At 39.0% G+C, this 25,131-nt stretch overlaps 1 protein-coding gene across 5 annotated transcripts in view; it reads left to right on the forward strand.

Moving 5' to 3' along the window:
• LRP2 (LDL receptor related protein 2) overlaps positions 1-25,131 on the forward strand; it is a 219,338-nt gene that overhangs the window by 114,693 nt on the left and 79,514 nt on the right. For all 5 annotated transcript variants that reach the window (XM_032293063.1, XM_032293061.1, XM_032293064.1 and 2 more), the window contains 11 exons: positions 741-925; positions 1,941-2,169; positions 4,378-4,555; positions 6,090-6,218; positions 11,703-11,869; positions 12,829-12,972; positions 16,860-16,969; positions 18,000-18,177; positions 20,454-20,667; positions 22,114-22,353; positions 24,648-24,836. In XM_032293063.1, the coding sequence (XP_032148954.1) occupies positions 741-925; positions 1,941-2,169; positions 4,378-4,555; positions 6,090-6,218; positions 11,703-11,869; positions 12,829-12,972; positions 16,860-16,969; positions 18,000-18,177; positions 20,454-20,667; positions 22,114-22,353; positions 24,648-24,836 (1,963 nt within the window). The remainder of the gene's footprint in view (positions 1-740; positions 926-1,940; positions 2,170-4,377; positions 4,556-6,089; positions 6,219-11,702; positions 11,870-12,828; positions 12,973-16,859; positions 16,970-17,999; positions 18,178-20,453; positions 20,668-22,113; positions 22,354-24,647; positions 24,837-25,131) is intronic.

A 25,131-nucleotide genomic window follows, 5' to 3' on the forward strand; every position in this document is an offset into this window, starting at 1 on the left:
GTTTGCTGTTATTCACCAGTGAGAGAAGGCCCTACCTCATCCGGGTAGCTCTTATGGTACCTTCTGGGCCATGTCACACCCAAGATGCCTTCATGTTCATAACTACGAATTTATGGCTGTTTTAGATAGGAGGGTGGGCTCTGAAGGCAGATATATGATTCAGAATTCCAGGTCATGTGATGCAGATAATTCACAATATATCTGAGGTTCCTTTTGCGGTCTTTTCTAGTGGATGAGAGCAGAGGAAAGTTAAGAGGTTGCATTTCTTAGCTTTCATTTAGTTATATTTCTCAATCCATCTCCAAGAATTTCAGTTTCTTGGCTCCTGGTAGTTACATTACCTCTGCCTCTTACAACTTTATTTTGTAATTGTTGGTGCTTAATTAATAGAGATATTATTCTTTGCATGCAAACACTATGAAGTTTCGTAATGTTGCCGACTAAGCAAATGGAGAGAGCTTTTGATTAATTGCAAACACTTTTGAAACCAAAATCAAACGATGCACTAACCCAACAATGCAATTATCTTAGAATATTCAGTGCAACAAAATCTTGTATACTTTTCTCAGAAAACCCTACTGTTGATTTGGTGGTTAGCTATATGGGAAGACAAAATTTTCTAATCTCCACAAGTAATTATAGGACAAGTTAGATGGTTTAATCTAGATTTTTATATGATATCCATGTTTGCATTCATTTATTTGCTCTAGAATTCACTCTTCGCTCACTTTTGTCTTTAGGTGTTTGACAGTAGCATTGTCTTGACTGAAACAATTGCAGTAGATTGGGTAGGTCGTAATCTTTACTGGACAGACTATGCTCTGGAAACAATTGAAGTCTCTAAAATTGATGGGAGCCACAGAACTGTGCTGATTAGTAAAAACCTAACAAATCCAAGAGGACTAGCATTAGATCCCAGAATGAAGTAAGACTTTTTTTTTTTTCAGTTATGTTGCCTTGACATGGTTATGATGAGGGAAAAACAATAACATGATGTAGCTGATATGCATGTTGCTCATAGCAAAATTTAAAATGATCCCTTGTTTAGACATGGTAGGTGTCCAACTGGGTGTTGCTATCTCTCCTTTATTTGAATTATCTTCATAAAGTACATAAGAGCAATTGTTTGTTCACTTTATTTTAAGATCACATTTATTAGCTTGGCAATACAATTTTTGTAATGTCATACAATTAAAAATTAAGTTTCTAATGACTGCATGCAGTCATAGTCCATAGAGGGGCCAGTTTGCAGTAACATTGATAAGTCATGATCATACAGCAAAAAAAGCTAAATTTTTCTGCTTCAGTTTTATGTTATTTATTAGAGCTCCCTTTTAAGTCATATAAGAAAGGTAGTTTTTGCCTGCTGGTCCTAAAGGGAAGAAAGAGAAATTCTCCCATGTGTTTGGAAATTTTTGAGATCTTCTTTCCCTGAATTTACTTAGATTTTATAACTTTGATTCTTTTCTGCAGGATGGTAAATTAGGCAAGTTATCTTCAATGGGATGTTGACTTCCCAGATATTGTGAAGTATTACACACCTGTGAAATTTATGATGAATCCCTGATGAAGAATAAATTCATTTCCTTATCTTAAAACATGACAGGATAGACAAACAAGGACAGATGAATTTTTCTAGATCAACTATTTGTGGATTGTATACAATGAGACATTTCAGTGTCATAATGTGCAACATTATGACACTATGTACTACACGTTTTATGAACACTATAAAAATACCCGGATGGCTTGGGATTGCGTTATAATGACAGTTTTACTTTGTGACACTTAGAGGAAATAATAAACTCTGTACATCTATTCTGAACCAGAGGTGATTTATTTTAAGCAGTGCATAAACAGGATATTGTGTTATTTAAAATGACAGTACTTTTCACATTTAAATATGTCCCCTCCAATTGGTAACTCATTTCTTTTCACAGTGAGCATCTACTGTTCTGGTCTGACTGGGGCCACCACCCCCGCATTGAGCGAGCCAGCATGGATGGCAGCATGCGCAGTGTCATCGTCCAGGACAAGATCTTCTGGCCCTGTGGCTTAACTATTGATTACCCCAACAGACTGCTTTACTTCATGGACTCCTATCTTGATTACATAGACTTTTGTGATTATAATGGACACCATCGAAGACAGGTGATATCCAGTGATTTGGTAAGTTGGTGGTGAGGAAAACCAAATTAAAACTACAGTTGTGGATAGGTAACAATCAGACAAGTATCAAAACAGCTAAGAAATTAATTTTCATGTCATAGACATTATCAGGTCAATCCAGGAAATCAAAGCAATAGTGAGAAGCAATCTATCCCATATAACTAACAGGAAAATGAATAGTTTCATTGCAGTTCATGGTCAGATTGTGCCATTTCCAGGAAGGATTTTTATAACTAGTGTGATTTAGTTGAGCTACAGATGTGAATCTGTTGCTTCTACACCTTTAGAAAATCTGTCAACTGGCTGGGCGCAGTGGCTCATGCCTGTAATCCCAGCACTTTGGGAGGCCAAGGCAATTGGATCACCTGAGGTCAGGAGTTTGAGAACAGCCTGGCCAACATGGTGAAACCCTGTTTCTACTAAAAATACAAAAATTGCTGGGCATGGTAGTGCATGCCTACAGTCCCAGCGACTCGGGAGGCTGAGACAGGAGAATCACTTGAACCCAGAAGGTGAAAGTTGCAGTGAGCCAAGATTGTGCCACTGCACTCCAGCCTAGACTAGAGAGCAAGACTCCATCTCAAAAAAACAAAAAAAAGTGTCAAGCAAAAATTAATAACTTAACTTGGCTGGTTACATTGTCTGACACTTGTAATCCTAGCACTTTGGGAGGCTGAGGTTGGTGGATCCCTTGAGGCCAGTAGTTCAAGATCAGCCTGGGTAACATGGCAAAACCCCATTTCTACAAAAAAATACAAGAATTAGCTGGGCATGGTGTGTGCCTGCAGTCCCAGATACTTGGGAGGCTGAGGTGGGAGGATCACCTGAGCTCAGGGAGATCGAGGCTGCAGTGAGTTATGATTGTGCCACTGCACTCTAGCCTGGCTAACAGAGACCCTGTCTTCAAAAATAATTAACTAGATTTATATTTCTTGGTCAAATTATTGTCTGTTCCTTATGTAATATTTTTTATTCAATAGATTCTGTTGAATTTATTTTCACAAGTTAAATGGGAAAATACAGAAAATACATATTTTATTGAAGAGCTGTTATTGACCTCCATTAAAAATAGGAATGCTTTTATACTGTTGGTGGGAGCATAAATTAGTTCAACCATTGTGGAAGACAGTGTGGCAATTCCTCAAGGATCTAGAACCAGAAATACCATTTGATCCAGAAACCCCATTACTGGGCATATATCCAAAGGATTATAAATCATTCTGCTATAAACACACATGCACACATATGTTTATTGAAGCACTATTTACAACAGCAAAGACTTAGAACCAACCCAGATGCCCAGTAATGATAAACATATACACCATGGAATACTATACAGCCACAAAGAGGAATGAGTTCATGTCCTTTGCAGGGACATGGATGAAGCTGGAAACCATCATTTTCAGCAAACTAACACAGGAACAGAAAACCAAACACCAAATGTTCTCACTCATAAGTGGGATTTGAACAATGAGAACACATGGATACAGGGAGGGGAACATCACACACTGGGGCCTGTTGGGGGCTGGGAGCAAGGGGAAGGGAGAACATTAGGACAAATACCTAACGCATGTAGGGGTTAAAACCTAGATGATGTGTTGATAGGTACAGCAAACCACCATGGCACATGTATACCTATGTAACAAACCTGCACGTTCTGCACATGTATCGCAGAACTTAGTAAAAGAAAAGAAAAAAATGCTATTATTTGTAGTTGCTGTGACTTGAAGGAAAGATGCACCTGTAATACATTGATGTGATTCAGTGAGTGGCAGCACGAGACAGTGGAAATAACAGGGACAAGGGTGCTGATAATGGAGTGGGGGCTGGGGCGTGGCAATGGGGGATGAGTCTCTAAGCTGTCTAGTTCCATCTAACTTCTAACTAGTAGGCGATCCTGATACACCACCTTTGCTTTCTGTGCTTCAGTTTTGTCTTCATTTGTAAAATAGATGCCCAGTGTAGTTATCCAGACAAACATAAAGAGTAAATGACATGTGAATGTGAAAGGATCTTGAATAGTTTAGGTGGGGTGTGGGAGGAGTGGTGTATTTTTTGCCATTCTTTGGCGCAATGACTTCCTTCTGTTTTTTCGTAAATAATGACATGCTAAAGGAAATCGTCATCTTGAGCAGATACCCTCTTTGACGCAGTGCACCTTGGCTGTGACTTTTGGGTGAGGTCTCACTCTTCTCTTCTGCCTCACAGGTTATACGGCATCCCTATGCCCTGACTCTCTTTGAAGACTCCGTGTACTGGACTGACCGGGCTACTCGTCGGGTTATGCAAGCCAACAAGTGGCATGGGGGGAACCAGTCAGTTGTAATGTACAATATTCAGTGGCCCCTTGGGATTGTTGCAGTTCATCCTTTGAAACAACCAAACTGTGAGTGGTACAGAGAAACATCCTGCCTGGAAGTAGCTTGGAAAAGACTGCCCCTGGGAATGCTAAATGCACACTGTTACAGACCCATTTCTTTGGGCAATACATTTTCCTTTTCTCTTTACAAACCACCCCACTCTATGCTTTCCCCAGTCCTGACGTTGCCATTACTTTTATTTACCATGGAAAATTCAAACCATGGTTATAACAACAGCACATCTGAATTGTATCATTTCAGCAATTGGCTGCTACCTCTGTGACCCTCATGTGAGTCTCCGTTTCCTCAGCTGACAAGTAGAGTACAGATGAGAAACTACCGCTTACCGCCACCGCTGTGATTGAAAGCAGCTTACTTTTAGGACTAGTTTATTATGGCACCACTGCCTTATAGGTGCTCTGCTGTAGCCAGCGCGAGTCGTCCTAAAGTGCGTGGTATGGGTAGTCAGGTGATTGAAAGGTTCGGCTTCTGCACTGTTCTTTCTGGTGGGAGGGGAGATAAGTCACGTAATCGTCACTTAATTGTCTCTCCTCAAAACTCTCCAGCTGTTTCTCACACACTTCAGACTGTGGCCGCCGCTACTTCCCTGCTCTCTTCTCCCACTCGCTATTGCTACATTGGATTTCATTATGGTCCAGAAGCACAGGAGGCGACTTCCCGCCTCTCAGCTTCTGCCCCAGCTCTTTCCTCTGCCTGGAACTTCTCTCTTCTAGATCTCGGCTTGAGTTGCTCCTCATGTCATTTAGGATTCTGCCTAAATGCCACTTTTTCAGAAGCCCGCATTGACCACTCAACCTAATATAGCCACCCCCTCATAATTCATTTGCTCTTTACCCTCATGTTCTGAAATATCACTCTTTCTCTCTCTCCCACCCCTCTCTCTCTGAGTTTAGTTCTGTTTCTTTTTGCTAGACTATATACTCCACTTTTAGAGCATCCCCAGTGCTTAGAATGGTGTTTGGTATACAGTGAATACCTACCATTTTTCTGGTGAATGAATGGACTGATAATCTATTAATAACATAATATGTGTAATAGGAATATATAGAATCTAGGGAACATCCTGTGTGAGGGCCACACAGGATCCCGATTTTCAAGGTGCAGAGACACACAGAGATATCATCAGTAGAAAAATAAAAGATTATTATCTAACCAAAAACCTGGAAGACTTTAGGTAAACTTCAAGGTCACACATCAAACACACAACTTTTGTTTAATGCAAAAAGATCTCTTTTAGGTCAGGCAAGGAGACAGATTATTTGGCATCGTATTTCTATTATGAGTTCCAGATTACTCAGTGGCAGTTTGTTGATAATCCAGTTATAGAGTGGCTTGATCTGTAACCTTGAGTCATCCTCTTGTGTCTCTTATGAATTCTAAGTTGAAAGCCTAATGCTAGGGAAGTTGAAAGTGTAAGTCGTTTAGGGAAAACAGAACAGCAGCGGTAACAACGTACCTACCCCTCACCGCCAGTACACTGTTTTGATTTTAATGTGGAGGTTTTCCACTCACCAGTGCTTTCTTCTCTTTCTCATACAGCCATGAATCCGTGTGCCTTTGCCCGCTGCAGCCATCTGTGCCTGCTTTCCTCACAGGGTCCTTATTTTTACTCCTGTGCTTGTCCTTCAGGATGGAGTCTGTCTTCTGATCTCATGAATTGCTTGAGAGGTATAGTATGCTCCTTATGTGTGCTCTGAAGATGGAGCTGGTCATAGTTTGTGCCCAGCAGTGGAAACTAAACCCACTTGCTACTGAATGTGTGCTGTCCTTTGATTCCTTAGGTGTCTGCAGAACGATGTGTGTTGTATGGGGTGATGTCACTGAGTGCCTTCATTGTAATATAGCTTCTGTCTATGGAGCTCATGTTATCTGTGCATGTGATTGAACAATCAGTAACCTCATATTTTCTCTCACCTGGGTACAGTTAGACTTTTCTGACATGCCATGATAATGGGAAGTTCTAAATTCTGTACCTAAGAAGTAGATTCTCAACGTTTGGGTTCAATTTTTCATGTCCATTGTCTCTTTCTCTCCTTTTTTGGGCGGGGGAGTGGGTGGAGATAGAGTCTTGCTCTGATGCCCAGGTTGTAGTGCAATGGTGCAATCATAGCTTACTGTAGCCTCCACTTTCCTGGCCCAAGCAGTTCTCCCACCTCAGCCACCCAAGTAGAGGAGACTACAGGCACATGCCACCATGCCCAGCTAATTTTTATGTTTTTTTTTTTTTTTTTTTGTAAAGACAGGGTTTTGCCATGTTGCCCAGGCTGGTCTCCAAATCCTGGCCTCAGGTCATCCACCTGCCTCAGCCTCCCAAAGTGCTGGGATTACAGGTGTGAGACACTGTTCCTGGCTCCATTGTCTCATTTTTATTCTTATAACCAATAGTCAATGCATGTTCTAGCCTGGGTCTTTTGACTCCAATTTCAGGACTGTTACTATTACCATCTGATACTTTAAGAAGGAGAATTGTCTCTGCATGAGATATTGTAAGTGACTATTTGAGCAATTTAATATTTTTCTCATCCTAGAGATATTTTACTGGGTTGATTGAAGAGTGTGTGGACAATTATACTAAGTACTTAAGGGAGTAAGAAAAGAAGGAAAAGTTGCAGCCAGTTCACAAAAGAGATTTCTTCTGAAGTGTGTATTTGTGTATAGTACACTTAAAAAATAATTCTTTTTTTTTGAGACGGAGTTTCGCTCTTGTTACCCAGGCTGGAGTGCAATGGCGCGATCTCGGCTCACCGCAACCTCCGTCTCCTGGGTTCAGGCAATTCTCCTGCCTCAGCCTCCTGAGTAGCTGGGATTACAGGCACGCGCCACCATGCCCAGCTAATTTTTTGTATTTTTTTTTTTTAGTAGAGACGGGGTTTCACCATGTTGACCAGGATGGCCTCGATCTCTTGACCTCGTGATCCACCCGCCTCGGCCTCCCAAAGTGCTGGGATTACAGGCTTGAGCCACCGCGCCCGGCCAAAAAAATAATTCTTTATTGCTTAAAAATCTAAGAAGTGACTCTAAACCCAAGTTTCTTTCACTTCTCAGTGAAGAGGTGTGAATGAATATATTTGGATACTGATGAAAATTGTTGTAGACTTCAACTTAAATGTTTAATGATCACATGTTCCTAAATTAAGGGATAACAGAGTCCTAATCTAGAAATAAATTTAGTCCTAATCTGGAATGAAAAATATATACTGAATTCAGGAAATTTTTAGTGTTTAGAGATTATGCAGATGTAGGATTACTGAAAATCAAATTCCATCAGCATGTAATATTGTGCAATGATACTCTCATGATGAAAGATTTTAATTATTGGTAATTCTCACAGAGGGACTGGCATTTGCCATTTTTCCTCAGAGACTTATTATGTACCTAATCCTGGTTGACATTGTTTAATTTAGTGTGTCCCCAGAGTCTTTCAGGAGAAGATTAAATTGGGCTGTAGACATTTTGGATACAAAGCATTCTTTCAGCATACAAAGACTGTTGAATTGCACACTGGGGCTTGGTGTAATTAACATTACTCTCTGATGATGATTGATAAGTGTTAATTTTAAATAGTGTCTTTTGTTGTTTCACAAATAATTCCACTAGTGGTTTTCTCATGGGTTGACTTTACTGAAGTGGAACATTTTTGGTATTTCCCCGTTGGTTTCAGAGCACCAGCTGAGTAAATGATTGCCAATGCATGTTAACAGAAATAAGGTTTCCACTTTTTTTTTTTTTTTCTCCCCCAAAAAGAAGTTTAGAAAACTTGTTAACATTTGTAGGTGGAGACATTTTACTTGATTTGACTGTTGAATAGGTTTTAAAATAGTGTTTACTAAGAGGCTGGAATATATGTGGAAGTGCTTCTGTGATACTGCTAAATATAAAAGCAGATATTGCACAATATTGGCCTTGTAAAAACATGCATTAAACAAGTCTGGAAGCAAAAACACATGAGTGCCAATAGTGATTATAGTTGGATAATGGAATTATGAGATGGTTCTATTTATTTCCAATTTTATGTTATAATGAATGCTTCCTCTATATGAGACATTTTTTATTTTTTAGAAAATATATTACTTATAATGTCAAAACCAAATAAACAAAATTCAAGCCAAACGTCACCTCAGCAACCCTAAAATTATTCCAAATACAAATCGACTTCTGACTCAGTCTCAGCAGCACAAGGCACTTGCTCGAGTGATTTTGTGTAAGATAAGAACACTCCTTGTCCTTGCTCCAGGGAAGGCTGCAGTGCTGATCAGCTTGTGCAGGGTATGCTTTAAGGAGGACCTAGGTTTAGGGGTCATATATATTGTCATTCAATTACAACATTGATTTCCCATTCCTCACTATAGTGTCTTCATGACTCTGCTGACACTAACATTAATGGGATTATGACATGAAAAAATAGAAATAGAGAGATAATCTTTAATATCAAAAGACAGAGACACACTGACCTAGGACAACTTACCTGTCACTACCTCCTGAACTCCTTTCCATCCAACACTAGATCCTTCTGTGCCTACCCCTTCATGCCATTGTCATAATGAATTGTAAGGGCTCATATACTTGGTCTTGCCCTCTAGATGCTATGTTACTTGAGGACAAAGTGTCTACCTGGTCTGTAGCTGTATGCTTATTGCTGGTGGCACTTCTTGGTACATCGTGGCACTCAGTAAATGTTGAGTGAAGGACAAACTCTCCAATATCCATTTTTGCTCTTTCCCTGGTCCTCTGGTTTTTACCCATTTGGTCCTTAGATACGTGTGCAGTGTTGTGAAATCACTTCTTTTTGCTTTCCCATATAGCACTTTTCAGGCACCTCCCTGTGCCACCTGTTGTCTTACCGGCCACTTCCATTCTGTTGCTCCCCTGGCATCATCTCCCACCATGATGATCACAGTTTCAGCCAGTGCAGCGTTAGAGGAGGTCCTGCTCTCTAGTCCATTGCTTGCAAATGTTCATTGGTGATAAATGTTCTCAATATGCCAGTGCTTATCAGATAAAGGACTTGAGACATGATTTCCAGGAAGGAGTAGAAGCAGGTGGTGCTTAAGGGAAGAGCACCATAGAGGAGTCAGGAAGGCCCGTATATGATGGATGAGATATGCAAAGTTTTTAGGCCCTAAACAATGCTTTGGCTGAGAATTACTCCAATTAAGCAAAGGGAGATTACCCATTCAAAAGTGTAGCATCAGGTTTTGAGTGAGTACAAATTTAAAGTCCCCTATAAAATTGGGACAGAGATACAGTTTCTACTGAGCCAAGGAACATTAATAACATATAATCAATAAACAATTAAATATCTCGATATAATTTCATGGTACAGCTGAAACTCGTAATCTAGCTTTTTTTTTTTTTTTTAATTATTGCAGTTAAAACAAATGAAATGAGTGGTAATTTGATACTCAGTAAGTAGTACCTGGCTATTTGTAGAGTAGTGATGAAAAACATAGGTTTTGGAGTCCAGGGGGCCTGGTTGTGTGACCTTGTTTTAATTGCTTGATTTGATTTCTTTGTGCCTTATTTGCAAACTGGGGGAGACACCTATCTAACCAACAAGATTAGGAAGCTTGAGGGAGATAAATTAAGGGAACTATTTACCTGATGTATGCAGTGTGGCACATATTCTCAATAAATGAGAGGCGATTTTCACTGTAACTGCAGTTTTTCGGAAGAGACGCAATGTGGAGCAGCTGACAGAGGAAGGGCTTGGAAGTGGATGGGCAGGGTCCATCTCCTATTACTGTTTCCTCCTGCAAATCTCATTTGCTCCAGCTGAAAACAACTTTGCAGGCTGTAGTACCTGAAAAAATGTAAAGCATTGCCGGGCGTGGTGGCTTACGCCTGTAATCCAAGCACTTTGGAGGCCAAGGCGGGCGGATCACCTGAGGTTGGGAGTTCAAGACCAGCCTGATCAACATGGTGAAACCCCTTCTTTATTAAAAAAAAAAAAAAAAAGAAAGAAAAATGTAAAGCATTAATAGTCACAAAATTTACATTAGACTAAATTTAAATTTGTCCTAGGTTAATAGAGACTGACTTATTTCTTAGTAATAGAAATGATAGGAACAAGGAAAAGCTAATGAGATGTGAAAATGAGTAAGGAAAAAGTGCCCAAGTGATCCTGCTGAAGATGTAAAGCTTCCCACGTTATAAAAACATCATTTTTAGCTTATGGAAGTTATGTAATGATTAATCATTTTATACTTTGTCTTAATATGTGATGTATCTTATAATGCATCTTAATACAAAACTTAGATTCAAAAGTTTTCCTTTACTCAGAAAGGAATTTTAAAATAAAACCCCAATCTTGATGGGGATCAGAATAAAGATTAAATTATTATTGAAAAAGGAGCTTTTATTAAATGGGAATTAATTTTATGGGAATGTTACAATGTGTAGATAGTTCTGCAAAGTTTGAAAGATACTGTTTACATATTCACCTAGGCATTCATCCATTTATGCAGTCATGTGGTCATCCATTTAGTTAGCAAACATTTATTGGGCAACTATTTTATGCCAGGACCTGGGACACAATAATGAGCAAATCAGACACAGTCGTTAACCTTTGGGAGTGAAAATCTTGTAGGGAAGACAGACACTAGTCAAATAACAATTGATAGGACTATACATTGGATTTATTTATTAAAGTTTCAATAAATACTAGGCAACACTTTGTAGTGTTGTTTTATTTTCTGAATATTCTTAAAACTAGTAAGCTGCCATTCACAGGGATAGTCTAAATGATTTTTTTCACTTTTTTTTTTTTTTTTTCCAAAACTCAACTCTCCTTTCCCTGAGTTCGGTGTTAATGAGGTTTGTCTGTGTGGAAGTGAAAGAACTTCCTGTCTGTGAGGTTTAGCAAACATGGATGGTTTATCAGTGTAAGTAAGGACTTAATGAAGAGTAAGATAAATACCAACCTGCCTTGAAAAAGTCTGGACAGTGTTGTATGTGGGGTTGGAGGTCTTGTGGCCCAGCAGCCCACTGAAACCCTGTGAAAGGCCCATGATTGACAAAGTACATTCTATTTATTGCTGCAATGCTCAATGTCATTTTAGCCCGTATGATTGTAATAGGCTACTGCTTTCCATCACTCTAAATGTCTGGGAATAGTGGGATATGATTTTGACTGATATTCTTCTATTTTCACAGATGATCAACCATTCTTAATAACTGTAAGACAACATATAATTTTTGGAATCTCCCTTAATCCTGAAGTGAAGAGCAATGATGCTATGGTCCCCATAGCAGGGATACAGAATGGTTTAGATGTTGAATTTGATGACTCTGAGCAATACATCTATTGGGTCGAAAATCCAGTAAGTTTTGAATAACATTCAGAGTATATAATTCATTCATGAAGAGCCTGCCTGCACAGATGTTTTCTTATAAGCAAGCTTTTGTTATGTGGATAAAAGGGAAATGATGTGGAAATTAATTTATCACTAAGTTTTTTGATTCAATGAGGGGTATAAACGTGAGCTTGACCTGGAGCAAAGATCATAAAACTCTTTAGCTTTAGAATAAGAAACAAATTTAAGCTATTGTGTATTATTTACTCATTCAGCAAGTATTTTCTAGAAGTGCCTACAATTTGTCCTGCACTGCATTATCTGCTTCTTACCACAGAATACATGCCAAGAAACAGCAGTCACAAAGCTTGCCCCTAGAGGAGTCTTAGGCTAGTAGAAAATATTAGGCCAACATAAAAATGATCAAAACTCAAGACAAAAGTAGTAGTTCCCTAAGGGAATTCAGTGAAAGCATTTGATGTGGTGCTGGGGCCTTCCTTCAGAATCTTTGCCTCTAGGGTAAACGTGAACACTCCTCCAGTTCTCTTCCTCAAGGGACATTTTCTTCAGCCTTCAGGGAAAAAACCTGTAAGAATGTGAAAAGGGCAAGGAGAATATAAATGGGGAAGAAAAGAAAGGTCTTTATGTTTCATGTTTATCACCCATATGCAAAATATACTCCTGGCCTTCTGATCCACATCTGTGACTTAGGTGTTTCTTATGACTCTTAACGCCTGTTTTAGTTAAGAACTATCTCTTTAGCCAGTACTGGAGAGAGCCTGAATGGTAAGCCTTGTGTATTTCTGTGACACACTGAAAGATAGTTTGAAGCCTACCCAATCGTGCTGAACCTTTGCCTTTCCTCTGAGGTTGAGGAGTGTTCAAGAAACACAGCAGCTGGCAGTAGGTAGCCACAGTGAAGAAAGTGTTCTTATGCAGGAGCCGTGGCCTTGAAACTGCTCACCTCCCCTTGTCTTTCTTTCCAGGGTGAAATTCACAGAGTGAAGACTGATGGCACCAACAGGACAGTGTTTGCTTCTCTATCTATGGTGGGGTCTTCTATGAGCCTGGCCTTAGATTGGATTTCAAGAAACCTTTATTCTACCAATCCTAGAACTCAGTCAATTGAGGTAATGATTCCATAATACTATTTACACAAGCATTGGATTTAGATTCTTTTTTTTTTTTTTTTTTGAGATGGAGTTTCACTCATGTTACCCAGGCTGGAGTGCAATGGCGCGATCTTGGCTCACCGCAACCTCCGCCTCCTGGGTTCAGGCAATTCTCCTGCCTCAGCCTCCTGAGTAGCTGGGATTACAGGCACGCACCACCATGCCCAGCTAATTTTTTGTATTTTTAGTAGAGACGGGGTTTCACCATGTTGACCAGGATGGCCTCGATCTCTTTGACCTCGTGATCCACCCGCCTCGGCCTCCCAAAGTGCTGGGATTACAGGCGTGAGCCACCGCGCCCAGCCGATATTTGCAAAATGCACAAATATCTCAAACCAGGTAGAATCGTCAGGTGTTAACATGAAGGGCCCCTTGGAGGCTCCTCTGGTTCAAGCTCTTTGTTTTTTTTAACATAAGAAACCAAGGCCCACAGAAGTTAAGAAATTGTCTTAAATGGTCCGCTTTGCTGCTCTAATTCGGGGCAGTATTCTCTCTTTGTGCTTTTATAAACTACAACTCCAGCAATCCAGACTGGTTTAACCCTCTGACAGTGGCAGAAAATATTTTTCATGATTTCAACTAAAACTATCATCCTCCCATTAAATATAGGCAACATCTACTGCCTAAGACCCTTACTACCAAATTCACATCTCTCTGAAGTCCACCTAGTGCAAAGCTGTCTTAATTCCAAATGGCAATTAATATGCTCTTATTCTGTCTCTTGGTATCTTGCTTGGTAAATGGGGTTCTTCTGTTTTAAACTGATAGTTTTCCAAAAGCAGGGACATGTCTTTCCCATTAGTGTTAGGTACAATGCAATAGCAGCCATTCGGAGAAGAACTGAGCATGCGTGTGTGTATGGTTTAGAAAGGCCACTTTAACCACATGAACCAAAACTTTGTAATTACGGCCTGATGCAGCGTGGCACATAGGAAAGATATTTTGATTTGGAGTCCAAAGACCTGGCTTTGAGTCTGGCTTGCTTGCTCATTTTATTCATTCATTTATCAAGCACTAGTAAATGCTTTCTATGAATCAGTTGGTCCTGGATATTCAAAGATGAATAAAACATTTTTTTTCTGTCTTTAAGTAGCTCACGTATCTATGAGATAGATACATAAACAAACACTTGTGCTCCAGTGTGGTAAGTGTGATAAGACCAGTGAATATAAAGTGCTAGTAATTGGAGCCAGAGGTAAAAGTGAGGGGAGAGAGCATGCAGACTTCCCATTCATGGGTACTTGTGAGCTGAGTCTTGAAAGATGACTAATATGTCCTCCATTATCCGAGGCTTTCACTTCCTGAGGTTTCAGTTACCTGCAGTGGCCTGAGAATAGGTGAATACAGCACAATAAGATATTTAAAAGGAGAGAGAGAGAGAGAGAGAGAGAGAGACCACTCATATAACTCTTATTACAGTTTATTGTTATAATTCTTCTATTTTCTGATTATTGTTAATCTCTTACTGTGTCTAATTTATAAATTAAACTTTATCATAGGTGTGTATGTATAGGAAAAAACATAGTATATATAGAGTTCAGTACTAGCTGAGATTTCAGGCATCCATTGATGATCTTGGAATGTGTCCCCCATGGATGAGGGGGGACAACTGATTTTATTTTTGCCAAATGAAGATGTAGGGAAAAGATGTCCCAGGCAGGAAAAAACAGTTGAATAAAGACCCTGAAACATGGAAATGCATTTTGTAACTGGGGACAGCACAGCATTTTCTCCACTCGTGAGCTGTTTGACCTCGGACAAATTACTTAACCTCTCTGAGCCTCTGTTTTCTCATCTGTACAGTGGAGTTCATGGCTGAATAAGTAAAAGTACTTCATAACACTGAGGTATCCTGTAAATACAGAGCACTGTTTCCTTCAAATGATTAATATTTTCAGAAGATCCATAAAAGACCTATGAGAATAATGATCCAAGGACAAATTGCCCTTTTAATGGTTTTATTGGTGTTTCTCACTAGAACCATTAAATTATTTGCAATTTAAATGATAAATAATTCGTTTTCCAAGAATTATTTTAAATTGTAAATTTATGTTATAAATAATTCTTCCAGATGATTGTTGGATTAATTAGGAAAATAGGAATCGTGTTCACTTGCTGTTTACCTGTATAATATTCCTTTCATGTTTAACTCCAACTTGAAAATAAAAGAGAAACATTGAAGAAATTATTATCCACTAGGGGTAGCTGTGTGCCCATCCACTAAAAGAAATTTTATAGCTGAATTGTGAAGCCTACAGAGTGGCAGTGTGAGAGAGAGCTCTATATATTCCAGAAAACAAGGAAAGGAGCTTTCAACCAAAGAGATCCCTAGTCTTAGGAAAAGGAGAGAGATTATAGCAGAAGAAGGCAACTGAGAAAAGAAAAGCTACCTTAGTCCAAGCAGGAGTGAAAGATACCAGACAAAAGAGAGAAAAATGTAGAGAAAAGAATGAGGGAGAGGAAAATGTGTGTGTGTGTGTGTGTGTGTGTGTGCGCGCGCACACGCACGCGTGTGCATGCATATTTAAGAGACAGAGAAATGCAAATGTTCTATTTGTATTGAAAAGCAATTTTATAGAAAAACCTTAAAGCAAAAATCAACAGGCATTTTCTAATTTCTTACTAGTTGTCTCTTAGACTGTCTTAGATACATGTTAAAATAGCTTCGTTGCCATAAGAAACTTCCTTCTAGTCCAATAAACCATATTTCTATGTGCCGTATCAAGGTCCTGTTAACATTGTGATTATTTCCCCTTTGCTGATGTTCCTGGTAAAAAAACACAAAAAAATTGCGATTGTAGCAGTAAGAATAACAAACAGATAGCATTGGGAAAGCCACTAAACCTTTCTAGGCCTCTTTTTCTTCATCTGTATTGAGAAAAACAATGGGATCTACCTCATAGAATTATTTGTGAGGAGCAAATACAATAATGCTTGCTCTAATACCTCATAAGGAGTAACTGACCAGTAGATGGACCAGTTAAACAATAGGAGAAGTTTACTGAACACAGTTGTGCTTGGTGCTGTGCGAAGTGTTTTACCTGTACTATCTCTTTGTCCCATGGACTCTATGCAGAAGGTAATGCTTTCATCCACATTTGACTGGTAAACTAAGTTCAGAGAGTTGAATTTATTTGCCTCAGGTTGTACAGTCAGGACCCGGCAGGGCAGAGATTTCAGCTCATGTGTTTCAGCTTAGACTGTTGATCTGGGACAGAATTCACTGTACCTCTGAGTAAATTTGGACTGTTTTGATCAACTGTGTTGGCAGCGACTGGCCACCGAGTGCCATGGCCTGGTCACTGTGGTGCAGGAAAGCTGTGAGGTTCTCATTTGTCTTCCAGAGATTTCTCTTAGCTTTTTTCTGAAGGATTTTCATAGTCTTCAGGCAGTGGCTCTGATGTTTTCCCAGTTGAATCTTCCTTTTATCCATAAAAATGTTCTGTCTTGAAATTTTAGGTGGGTTAGAAGTAGGAACTTGGGAGGTGGTTTTCCTTCTCTTACTCTTTTTTTTTTTTTTTAAAAGATGGGGTTTCACCATGATGGCCAGGCTGGTCTTGAACTCCTGACCTCAGGTGATCCACCCACCTCAGACTCCCAAAGTGTTAGGATTACAGGCATAAGCCACCTTCGCCCAGACTTCCTTCTCTTACTCTCATTTTCTATTGAGCTAATTTCCTGATTCCCCTGAAGTGCAATAGAGATGATCTGAATCTCATCCAAGCCCTCTCTTATCTATCCCTAGTCATGCTTTGGAATTTGTTTTGTATATAAGTTCTCCTTCATCTCAGTTTTCTTTGGTCCTCTTTTGAAACTTGGTTCCATTAAGTGATTTTATGCTATAGGTTTTGACACTCCATGGAGATAGCAGATACAGAAAAACACTGATTACCAATGATGGGACAGCTCTTGGAGTTGGCTTTCCAATCGGAATAACTGTTGATCCTGTTCGTGGGTGAGTATTTGTAAATGGCACATGTATTCCATGCGGCATTGCTCTTGTCAGTGTCGGGGACTGACAAAATGGAAGATTTCAAATTTAGGACATCTTCTGATTTCAGATGTCAGCATTTGAAAAATAATAGATCTCAGCGAGAAAGAGAAATAGCTCTGACCTATATTTAATGTGCAGGGTGTTGTTTGTATTTTGTTCTATGGTCTTCGAATGAACAACATTGGATTTAAAATTAATTCCAAACAAGCAAGAATTTTAGAGATTTTAAAATAGCATTATAAGAATTGACAACATATTCTGACTTTGAAAGGACACAGAAAGCTGTAAGGGGGTATGTAACATTTGCAATAGACCTTGAAGGATGAGAAGCCTTTTGGTAGGCGGAGAATGGGTTGCAACCAGGCAGTGGTTCTTGAGGCTAAGGGAGCAATGAAGGCACAGAAGTATGGTGACACATAGCATGATTGTGGGGAGAGCTGGAACCAGAGGCTTAGAGTAGGGAGGTGTTGACCACATGAGAGTTACAGCAGGTAAGGTCATTTGGGGACAAATTGTGGAGGGCCTTTAATGTCATGCTAAGGAGTTGGACTTTATTCTTTTGAGCACTAAGGAGCAAGCAGGGATTTTTTTTTTTTTTAATTTCAACTTTTATTTTAGATAATAGGGGGTATATGTGCAGGTTTGTTACATGAGTATATGGTACAGAGTTAGTGACTGTAGTACCCAATAGTTTTTAAACCCACACCCTCTTCCCTTCCTCCCTACTCTAATAGTCCACAGTGTCTGTTCTTCTCATGTTTATGTCCACGTGTGCTCCATGTTTAGCTCCCACTTATAAGTGAGAACACTGGTTAAATACCCATCCACATTGTATGCAACAAGATATTGATGTTTCGGCCTTTGCCCATTTGATTGTGAGCATCATGAGAACAAGAAATACACATTGTCATTTAAATATTTAAATTAGATATGTCACTGACTCAAATCTACCTTCTGTTTTGTTACATGCTGGTGTTTTTCATGATTGTAGGAAGCTATACTGGTCAGACCAAGGAACTGACAGTGGGATTCCTGCCAAAATTGCCAGTGCTAACATGGATGGCACATCTATAAAAACGATCTTCACGGGGAACCTTGAGCACCTGGAGTGCGTCACCCTTGACATTGGGGAGCAGAAACTCTACTGGGCAGTTACTGGAAGAGGAGTGGTATGAGCACCCTTTCAGTCTTTTGGTCTTTATGCTGAGCTGGTGTGGCTGATGCTGAGTGTTCTGAGCTGTCAGGCTGTGGTTGTTGAAGAGTCTTACTTGGTAACTTGTACCAGTGTTTCATTGACCTTTCTCCCAATAACTTCTCTCCCTTGCACATACCTCACCCTAGCTGAAGTCCAGTTCTTTATAGTATGTGCATAGTTCCCTATAGGATAATGTTTATTAATTTTTCCACCAACCTTTGTTTTTCTTCAGGATAAGTTAATTCCATTTGTCATTTCTTACATGTCCTTTCAGAGCCATTTCTTTCATGTTTTAGTGATTTCAGTGTTTTCCTTAGAAAGTACTCTGGGTTCTCCAATTATAGAGACTAAAAGAATATATATACACATAAATAAATAAAATACAGAATATATATCTATAATATAAATGGTATATAAAAATATATACATATCTATTCTATATATGGCATATAGAATAGATATATTTATAGAATATAGAATATAATATAGAATATAGACTATATTTATATTTCTGTATAGGATATAGGTATATCCTGTGTATCTACCTATGTGTGTGTGTATGTATGTATACATCTGTTTATCTACCTAGCAAGCTTCTGAGCTCACCATCCCTTCATAGCTACACATTATTCTCTAATATTCTAACATGATTAATGCACATGTGAAACTTTATTTAGTGGTAATTTTAAGCTCCAAGATTGGGTTCATTACATTCTACAATAAGAAGCAGAAACCATAAAGTCTCATCCACTCATTGAAATAGTATTCACTGCTGTGCTTATGCAGCTGAGCTGGGCTAGGCACATAGATGGCGCTCAATAATAATCATTGATTAATTAAGCATTGCTTTGGGTGTTGAATTGAATATATGCTAGTTTCTTTCTTGCCTTTTAATAGCAATTATTTCAGATTCTTGACATTGATGCTTTTGATAATATTGTGTAATAGGCTTGGCTTTCAGTTCATCATTTGTTCAAGAAATGTTAACTTCACTCCTAATATGGACCTGTAATGGTGGTAAGCTTTGGAGATTAAAAAGAAGTGGTGATATGTGTGATAACACTTGGCAGAGTTGGTGCCTGTGTGCAATGATGAGGGAGCTCTTGTTACATGGTATGATTTCACTAAATAAATCTGACAGGACATGGCTTCAAAATCTGTGAGCTTGTCAGTGGCGTGACTCTCCAACCTTTCTCCTAGTCTAGTTCCCTTATTTCTTCTTTGCTCTCCTGGTTTAATTATTTATCACCAAATCCTGCAATCCATCCTCAACCTTTCATTGATGCCCAGATCTTTTCTGCCACCTCCACCATTCTGAGCAACCTCTCTCTGGCCTGGACTAGGCATGGCCTTGAGTGGTGAAGCCTGTTTTTATGTTGGAGACATGTTTTCTTCATAAAGCCAACACTTTTATGAGCTTGCTCAGCTAATGTGGTCCTGGTCTCCACTGATTCTGCAGCTCTTTTCCAAGCTCATCTTCCTTATGCTCTAAGTTCTAGAATTTCTGTGAGTTTCTAGGGCATAACCAGTCTTGTAACTGCTGGGCTCCCTTGTCAGGTGTGGCAGTAAAGCCACACTTTGTGTCTCTTACCAATACCTAGCCCATATTTCGGCACAGAATGGGCACTTGAGGCAGGTGTTTGGAGTGAAATTAAACCAGCTACAACTGCATTTCATTTTTCTTCCAGAAGCAGACTACTTGTGATTTCCCCTTAGGGACTTTATTCTTGTGGTTCTTTTCCAGTTTACCAAAGCCATTTTGATTAAAGCTTGTTATCTGTTCCAATATATTGGCACCATCTTTGGCTCTGTCCTGTCTTGCTGTCCTCTGTGGTTGTTTGGGGGCATATTTTCAATCTCTGTTACAGAAATTGTCAGTGAAGGTGTTAAACCCAGGGTCAGTCAGCTCCAGTCAGGCCCACACTTAGATGTTTGAGTACATCCTTGACCAGAATATCACATGCAGGAACTAGTGGTTTAGCTACCTTTTCTTCACTGTGCCATCTGAAAAGGTTGACTGACTCACGTGAGCTCTGTCTTCATTATCAGTAAAATGGGCACAATGACATTTTCCTGAACTGCTGCTTGGTATAGTTGTGCTTATCAAATCAGAGAATAGATGTGAAAATCTCTGTAAGGGATCGAAGGCTGTATAATTGTGAGACATTAAAATTAGGAGAATATTAGTGTTTAAGTGTTCAAAATTTTCACTACAAATCCATGAAACTGATGAAAATTCCAATTCTTTAGATCGAAAGAGGAAACGTGGATGGAACAGATCGAATGATCCTGATACACGAGCTTTCCCACCCCTGGGGAATTGCAGTCTACGGTTCTTTCCTTTATTATTCTGATGAACAGTATGAGGCCATTGAAAGAGTTGACAAGGCCACTGGGGCCAACAAAATAGTCTTGAGAAATAATGTTCCAAATCTGAGGGGTCTTCGAGTTTATCACAGGCGCAGTAAGTATTTGTCACTGAAATACATTCATGGATGTATACTGCGTTTTCATACATAACTTACATCTGTAAGCACACACCCACACATAGTTCCATGTACATACACATGCATACAAATTGAAATTACCCAAAGTGATAATGAAGTCTTAAGCATGGTTAAGTGCCAAGAGCTAATTTGGCATCTGAAAGGCCAGACTGACTTCAGAGTAAGTTTATTTCCTTTCTCTTCCCATTACTTTCAGTTCCTTACTTTGCTTTTGCTTCATAGCACTCCCTGACATATTATCTGTTTGCCTATTGTTTGTGTTACTCATTAGAATATAACCTCTGTATGGGCAGGCATTTTGTCTATCTTGTTTACTGCTCAATATTCAGTGATTAGAATAGTGGCCGGCTCATAGAAGGTGCTCAGGAAATATTAGTTGGATGCCTGCTGGGAAAGTGTTAATGGGAAGGAATTTTTAATCTAAAAGGAATACTTCTGGATATTTCCTATTTCAACATTTTTTTTTCAGAGATAATCTAACTTCCGATTTACCCCTTTACGTCAGCATTATGATACAGGTATTATTTTTTGGTGTATTTTATAGCTTTAGTCTCCAACCAAAGATGATCAAACAATTTGTTTCCTGTCCTATAACCTAAGTTTTTCAGTAGGTATTTTTTTTTTTTAATGAAAGTGAAAGAAACACATGCAATAGAAATTAATTTTTTATTCCTATGAAGAATATTCTTTTTAAAAAGTTTTATTTTTCCATAGATTATTGGGGTACAGGTGGTGTTTCGTTACATGAGTAAGTTCTTCAATGGTGATTTGTGAGATTTTGGTGCACCTATCACCCGAGTGGTATACACTGCACCCTATTTGTAGTCTTTTATCCTGTCCCCCACCCTCACCCTTCCCACAAGTCCCCAAAGTCCATTGTATAATTCTTAGGCCTTTGTGTCCTCATATCCTGGCTCCCACCTATCAGGGAGAACATACAATGTTTGGTTTTCCATTCCTGAGTTACTTCACTTTGAACAGTAGCCTCCAGTCTCATCCAGGTCACTGCAAATGCCATTAATTCGAGGGATGGTCTTTAAATCTTCTTATTTCATATATTAAAAAACAAACAAACAATCACATTATTGATCAGGAACATATTAAGTGCCAGTTCATAGGAAAATTATGAACAGATCTATATACTGACCTCCCTGATTTATAGAAGAATACAGTTGAAGCCCCATTCTGTAACTATTATACAATAGTTGGGATACTGCTTTCATACCTTTAGGTGTTATTGTATAACCTCTAGTCTCTCCAATATTGTTTTTCGTTTGTTAACTCAGCTACTATATGTTGGTTGTCAATTTTTAGAATAAATTAGTTGCCGATTCAAAGAAATTTGAGATGGGGTGGCAAGTAGCTAGGATCAAAAGTTACAAATGGATTTTGTTTTCATTTAGATGCCGCTGAATCCTCAAATGGCTGTAGCAACAACATGATTGCCTGTCAGCAGATTTGCCTGCCCGTACCAGGAGGACTGTTTTCCTGCGCCTGTGCCACTGGGTTTAAACTCAATCCTGATAATCGGTCCTGCTCTCCATATAACTCTTTCATTGTTGTTTCAATGCTGTCTGCAATCAGAGGTTTCAGCTTGGAATTGTCAGATCATTCCGAAACCATGGTGCCAGTGGCAGGCCAAGGTATGCCAATTCCAATATAAGTCAGATTTTACTTCCTCTGGGACCAGGCTGAAATCCCTGGTGCCGTGAAAGCATTTCTTCATGTTTGGATTCAGTGCATAATGAAGCTTGCCTTTCCCTTTAAATCAAATGCCACGGTCTGAAGTGTTTTTCAAACTTCAGGGTGTAACAGAATCACTTGGAGGGCTCATGACCACACAACACCAGGCCCCATCCCCAGATTTGTCCAATATTGTAGTCTGGGGTAGGGGCAGCATGCTGATGGTGCTGGCCCATGGGTCACGCTGAGACCCCCAGGCCTAGAGCAATATACAGTGTAGCATGCGTTTGCAAGAAGTACTACAGAGTTGGTGTTCTGAAGAACTGTGCCCTGTTTCTATTAATGGAGATTCAGGGTAGAAAGTATACTACTATTTAATATGGTAATGAAATAGTCCACAGATATGATTTATTAATAGATATTTGGTGAATTGAAGCAAAAGAGTTCAAAGTATTAGTCTCTCCTTAGTAATTGTATTTTGCAGCACTTTGCGCTTACATACTGTGAATGTATAAAATGATCACTTGCTTCCTAGATGAACCAAGGTTTTTAGGTGTACCTTAGCACAAGAGGAACTAAGAGTTTTCTAGCATCACTAGGAGAATGTCACAGACTAAATGTAGATACAGAGAGCAGAAAGGAAGGAGAAGAGGATGAAGTGAATGAAGGGGTGGAAGAGATGGTCAGAAAAGACAGAAATGCACCTAGTGGAAGGAGTCAGAGCTTCCAGGCCCACACTTCCTCCTACCTGATGGTCATGTTCACATGGACTCATGACTCATCTTTGTTTTTCCATATCTAAAAAGTTAGGGATCTAAGTTATCATCTTGTAAAAATATTACAAATTCAATAGTTTTTTCCCCCAGCTTTTCATTAAAAAATTCTGAAACACAGAAATGTTGAAAGATATAGCAAATATCCTCAGACTCCTTACCAAGATTTAACAGTTGTTAACATTTCATCACATTGGAGCTCTCAATCTGTGTGTGTGTGTGTGTGTGTGTGTGTACATGCAAATATATTCACATTCATTTTTTATGAACCTTTTGAAAATAAATTTTAATACCATGCCACTTTATTCCTACATAGGCTAGCACACAGTTTCAAAGGGCATTATTAAATATTCATAATCATATTTCTCCAGCTGGCCTCACAACATTTTACATATAGCTGTTTTGTTCCATCCAAGACCTAATCAAGATTCATGCATTGCACTGGGAATATCTCATTAGTTGCTTCTAATTTGGAGTACTTGCCTCTAGCTTTTTGCTATGACATTGATGTTTTAAAGAGGCAGACCTGTTGTCTTTGAGAATCCCACACTGAGGATTTGTCCAAATATTTAGCTTGTCTTTCATTTTCATCCTGCAGTTCTCATGAAATGGAAGTTAGGTCTAATTATTTGATTAGATCAAGGTTAAATACATTTAGCAAGAATATAGGTTATGCTGTGTACTCGATATAGAATCTTATTAGGAAGAACATAATGTCAGCTTGTCCTGTTCTTAGTGATGCTTGAGTTTGATCACTTGGTTAAGGTGGTCCCTGCTATATTGCTGCTTTTCAAAAGTGTGTTTTTTCCCTTCTTAATTTGTGTGAAATCTATGCAGTCACACTTAGGCCCTGTGAACCTCTTGCCTTCCAAGCACCTTTTACACATTGGTTTTAGCAGCCATTGATCCTTTTCTGAAATAATTATTTAATTGAGGATTGCAAAATGGTGATTTTCTTATTGTAGCATTCCCTTTACATTTGTTAGGTAATCTTCTGTAAATGAGAGCTCTTTGTTTCTCCCCAGTTTATTTTTAAAAATTTATTATCATTGTGGGGTCAAATTTTTATCTTTTTAAATTCAGTATGTTATAATCAGTTACTATAATGCTTCTTTTGATGTCCTAGTTGATCCATTTATCCAGGCAGAGCCTCTTCAAGTGGCCACTGGAATACTTCTGTGTATGCCTTGTTTCTTGGTACAATAAGATGTTTCATGCTCACCTCATACCTTCCCTGGCTAACTCTATAATCAGTATTTCTCCCGGGATCCACAGGTCCATATTGTGGGAAAGAGTATTTAGAAATCAAGATGTGGGTTGTAGGTCTGCTCACTGCAACTGGGGAAAAAGGGTTTCATTTTGTAATGGGGAGATGCCCAGAGCAGTGGGGTGGGAATGAGGGTTTGAGAGGAAGGGCAGACATTTAAAAGTTCTAGCTTCAGTGGCAGCATTGTTTAATGATCTTTTCTCACCTGTTCCAGGACGAAATGCCTTGCATGTGGATGTTGATATGTCCTCTGGCTTTATTTATTGGTGTGATTTTAGTAGCTCAGTGACATCTGATAATGCAATCCGTAGAATTAAACCAGATGGATCTTCTTTGACGAACATTGTCACACAGGGAATAGGGGAAAATGGAGTCCGGGGTATTGCAGTGGATTGGGTAGCAGGTATGTAAGCTGTATGGTGATTTTAATGTGCTTGCATCTCGGTCGTCCTATTTCATGCTAGAAAAAGTTTAGCCTAACTGCATGTGCTACAGATTTGTTTTTCTAGACAAGTATTAAGATCATTTAAGATACGTTGAATCTAGGTTAAGCTATGTATATATTTGATAAATGATATGGTGTTTCAGTTTACAGATTCATAACAAATTAATCCTTATCATTTTCTTCTATTAACATAATCTGAAGGCAAAAATGTCTAAAATATTAAATTATGTGAATTTTTTTCCACTTTGATTTG

This window comes from Sapajus apella, unplaced genomic scaffold, assembly GCF_009761245.1.
Source record: "Sapajus apella isolate SASKATOON/1434 unplaced genomic scaffold, GSC_monkey_1.0 scaffold28, whole genome shotgun sequence".
NCBI lineage: Eukaryota > Metazoa > Chordata > Mammalia > Primates > Cebidae > Sapajus > Sapajus apella.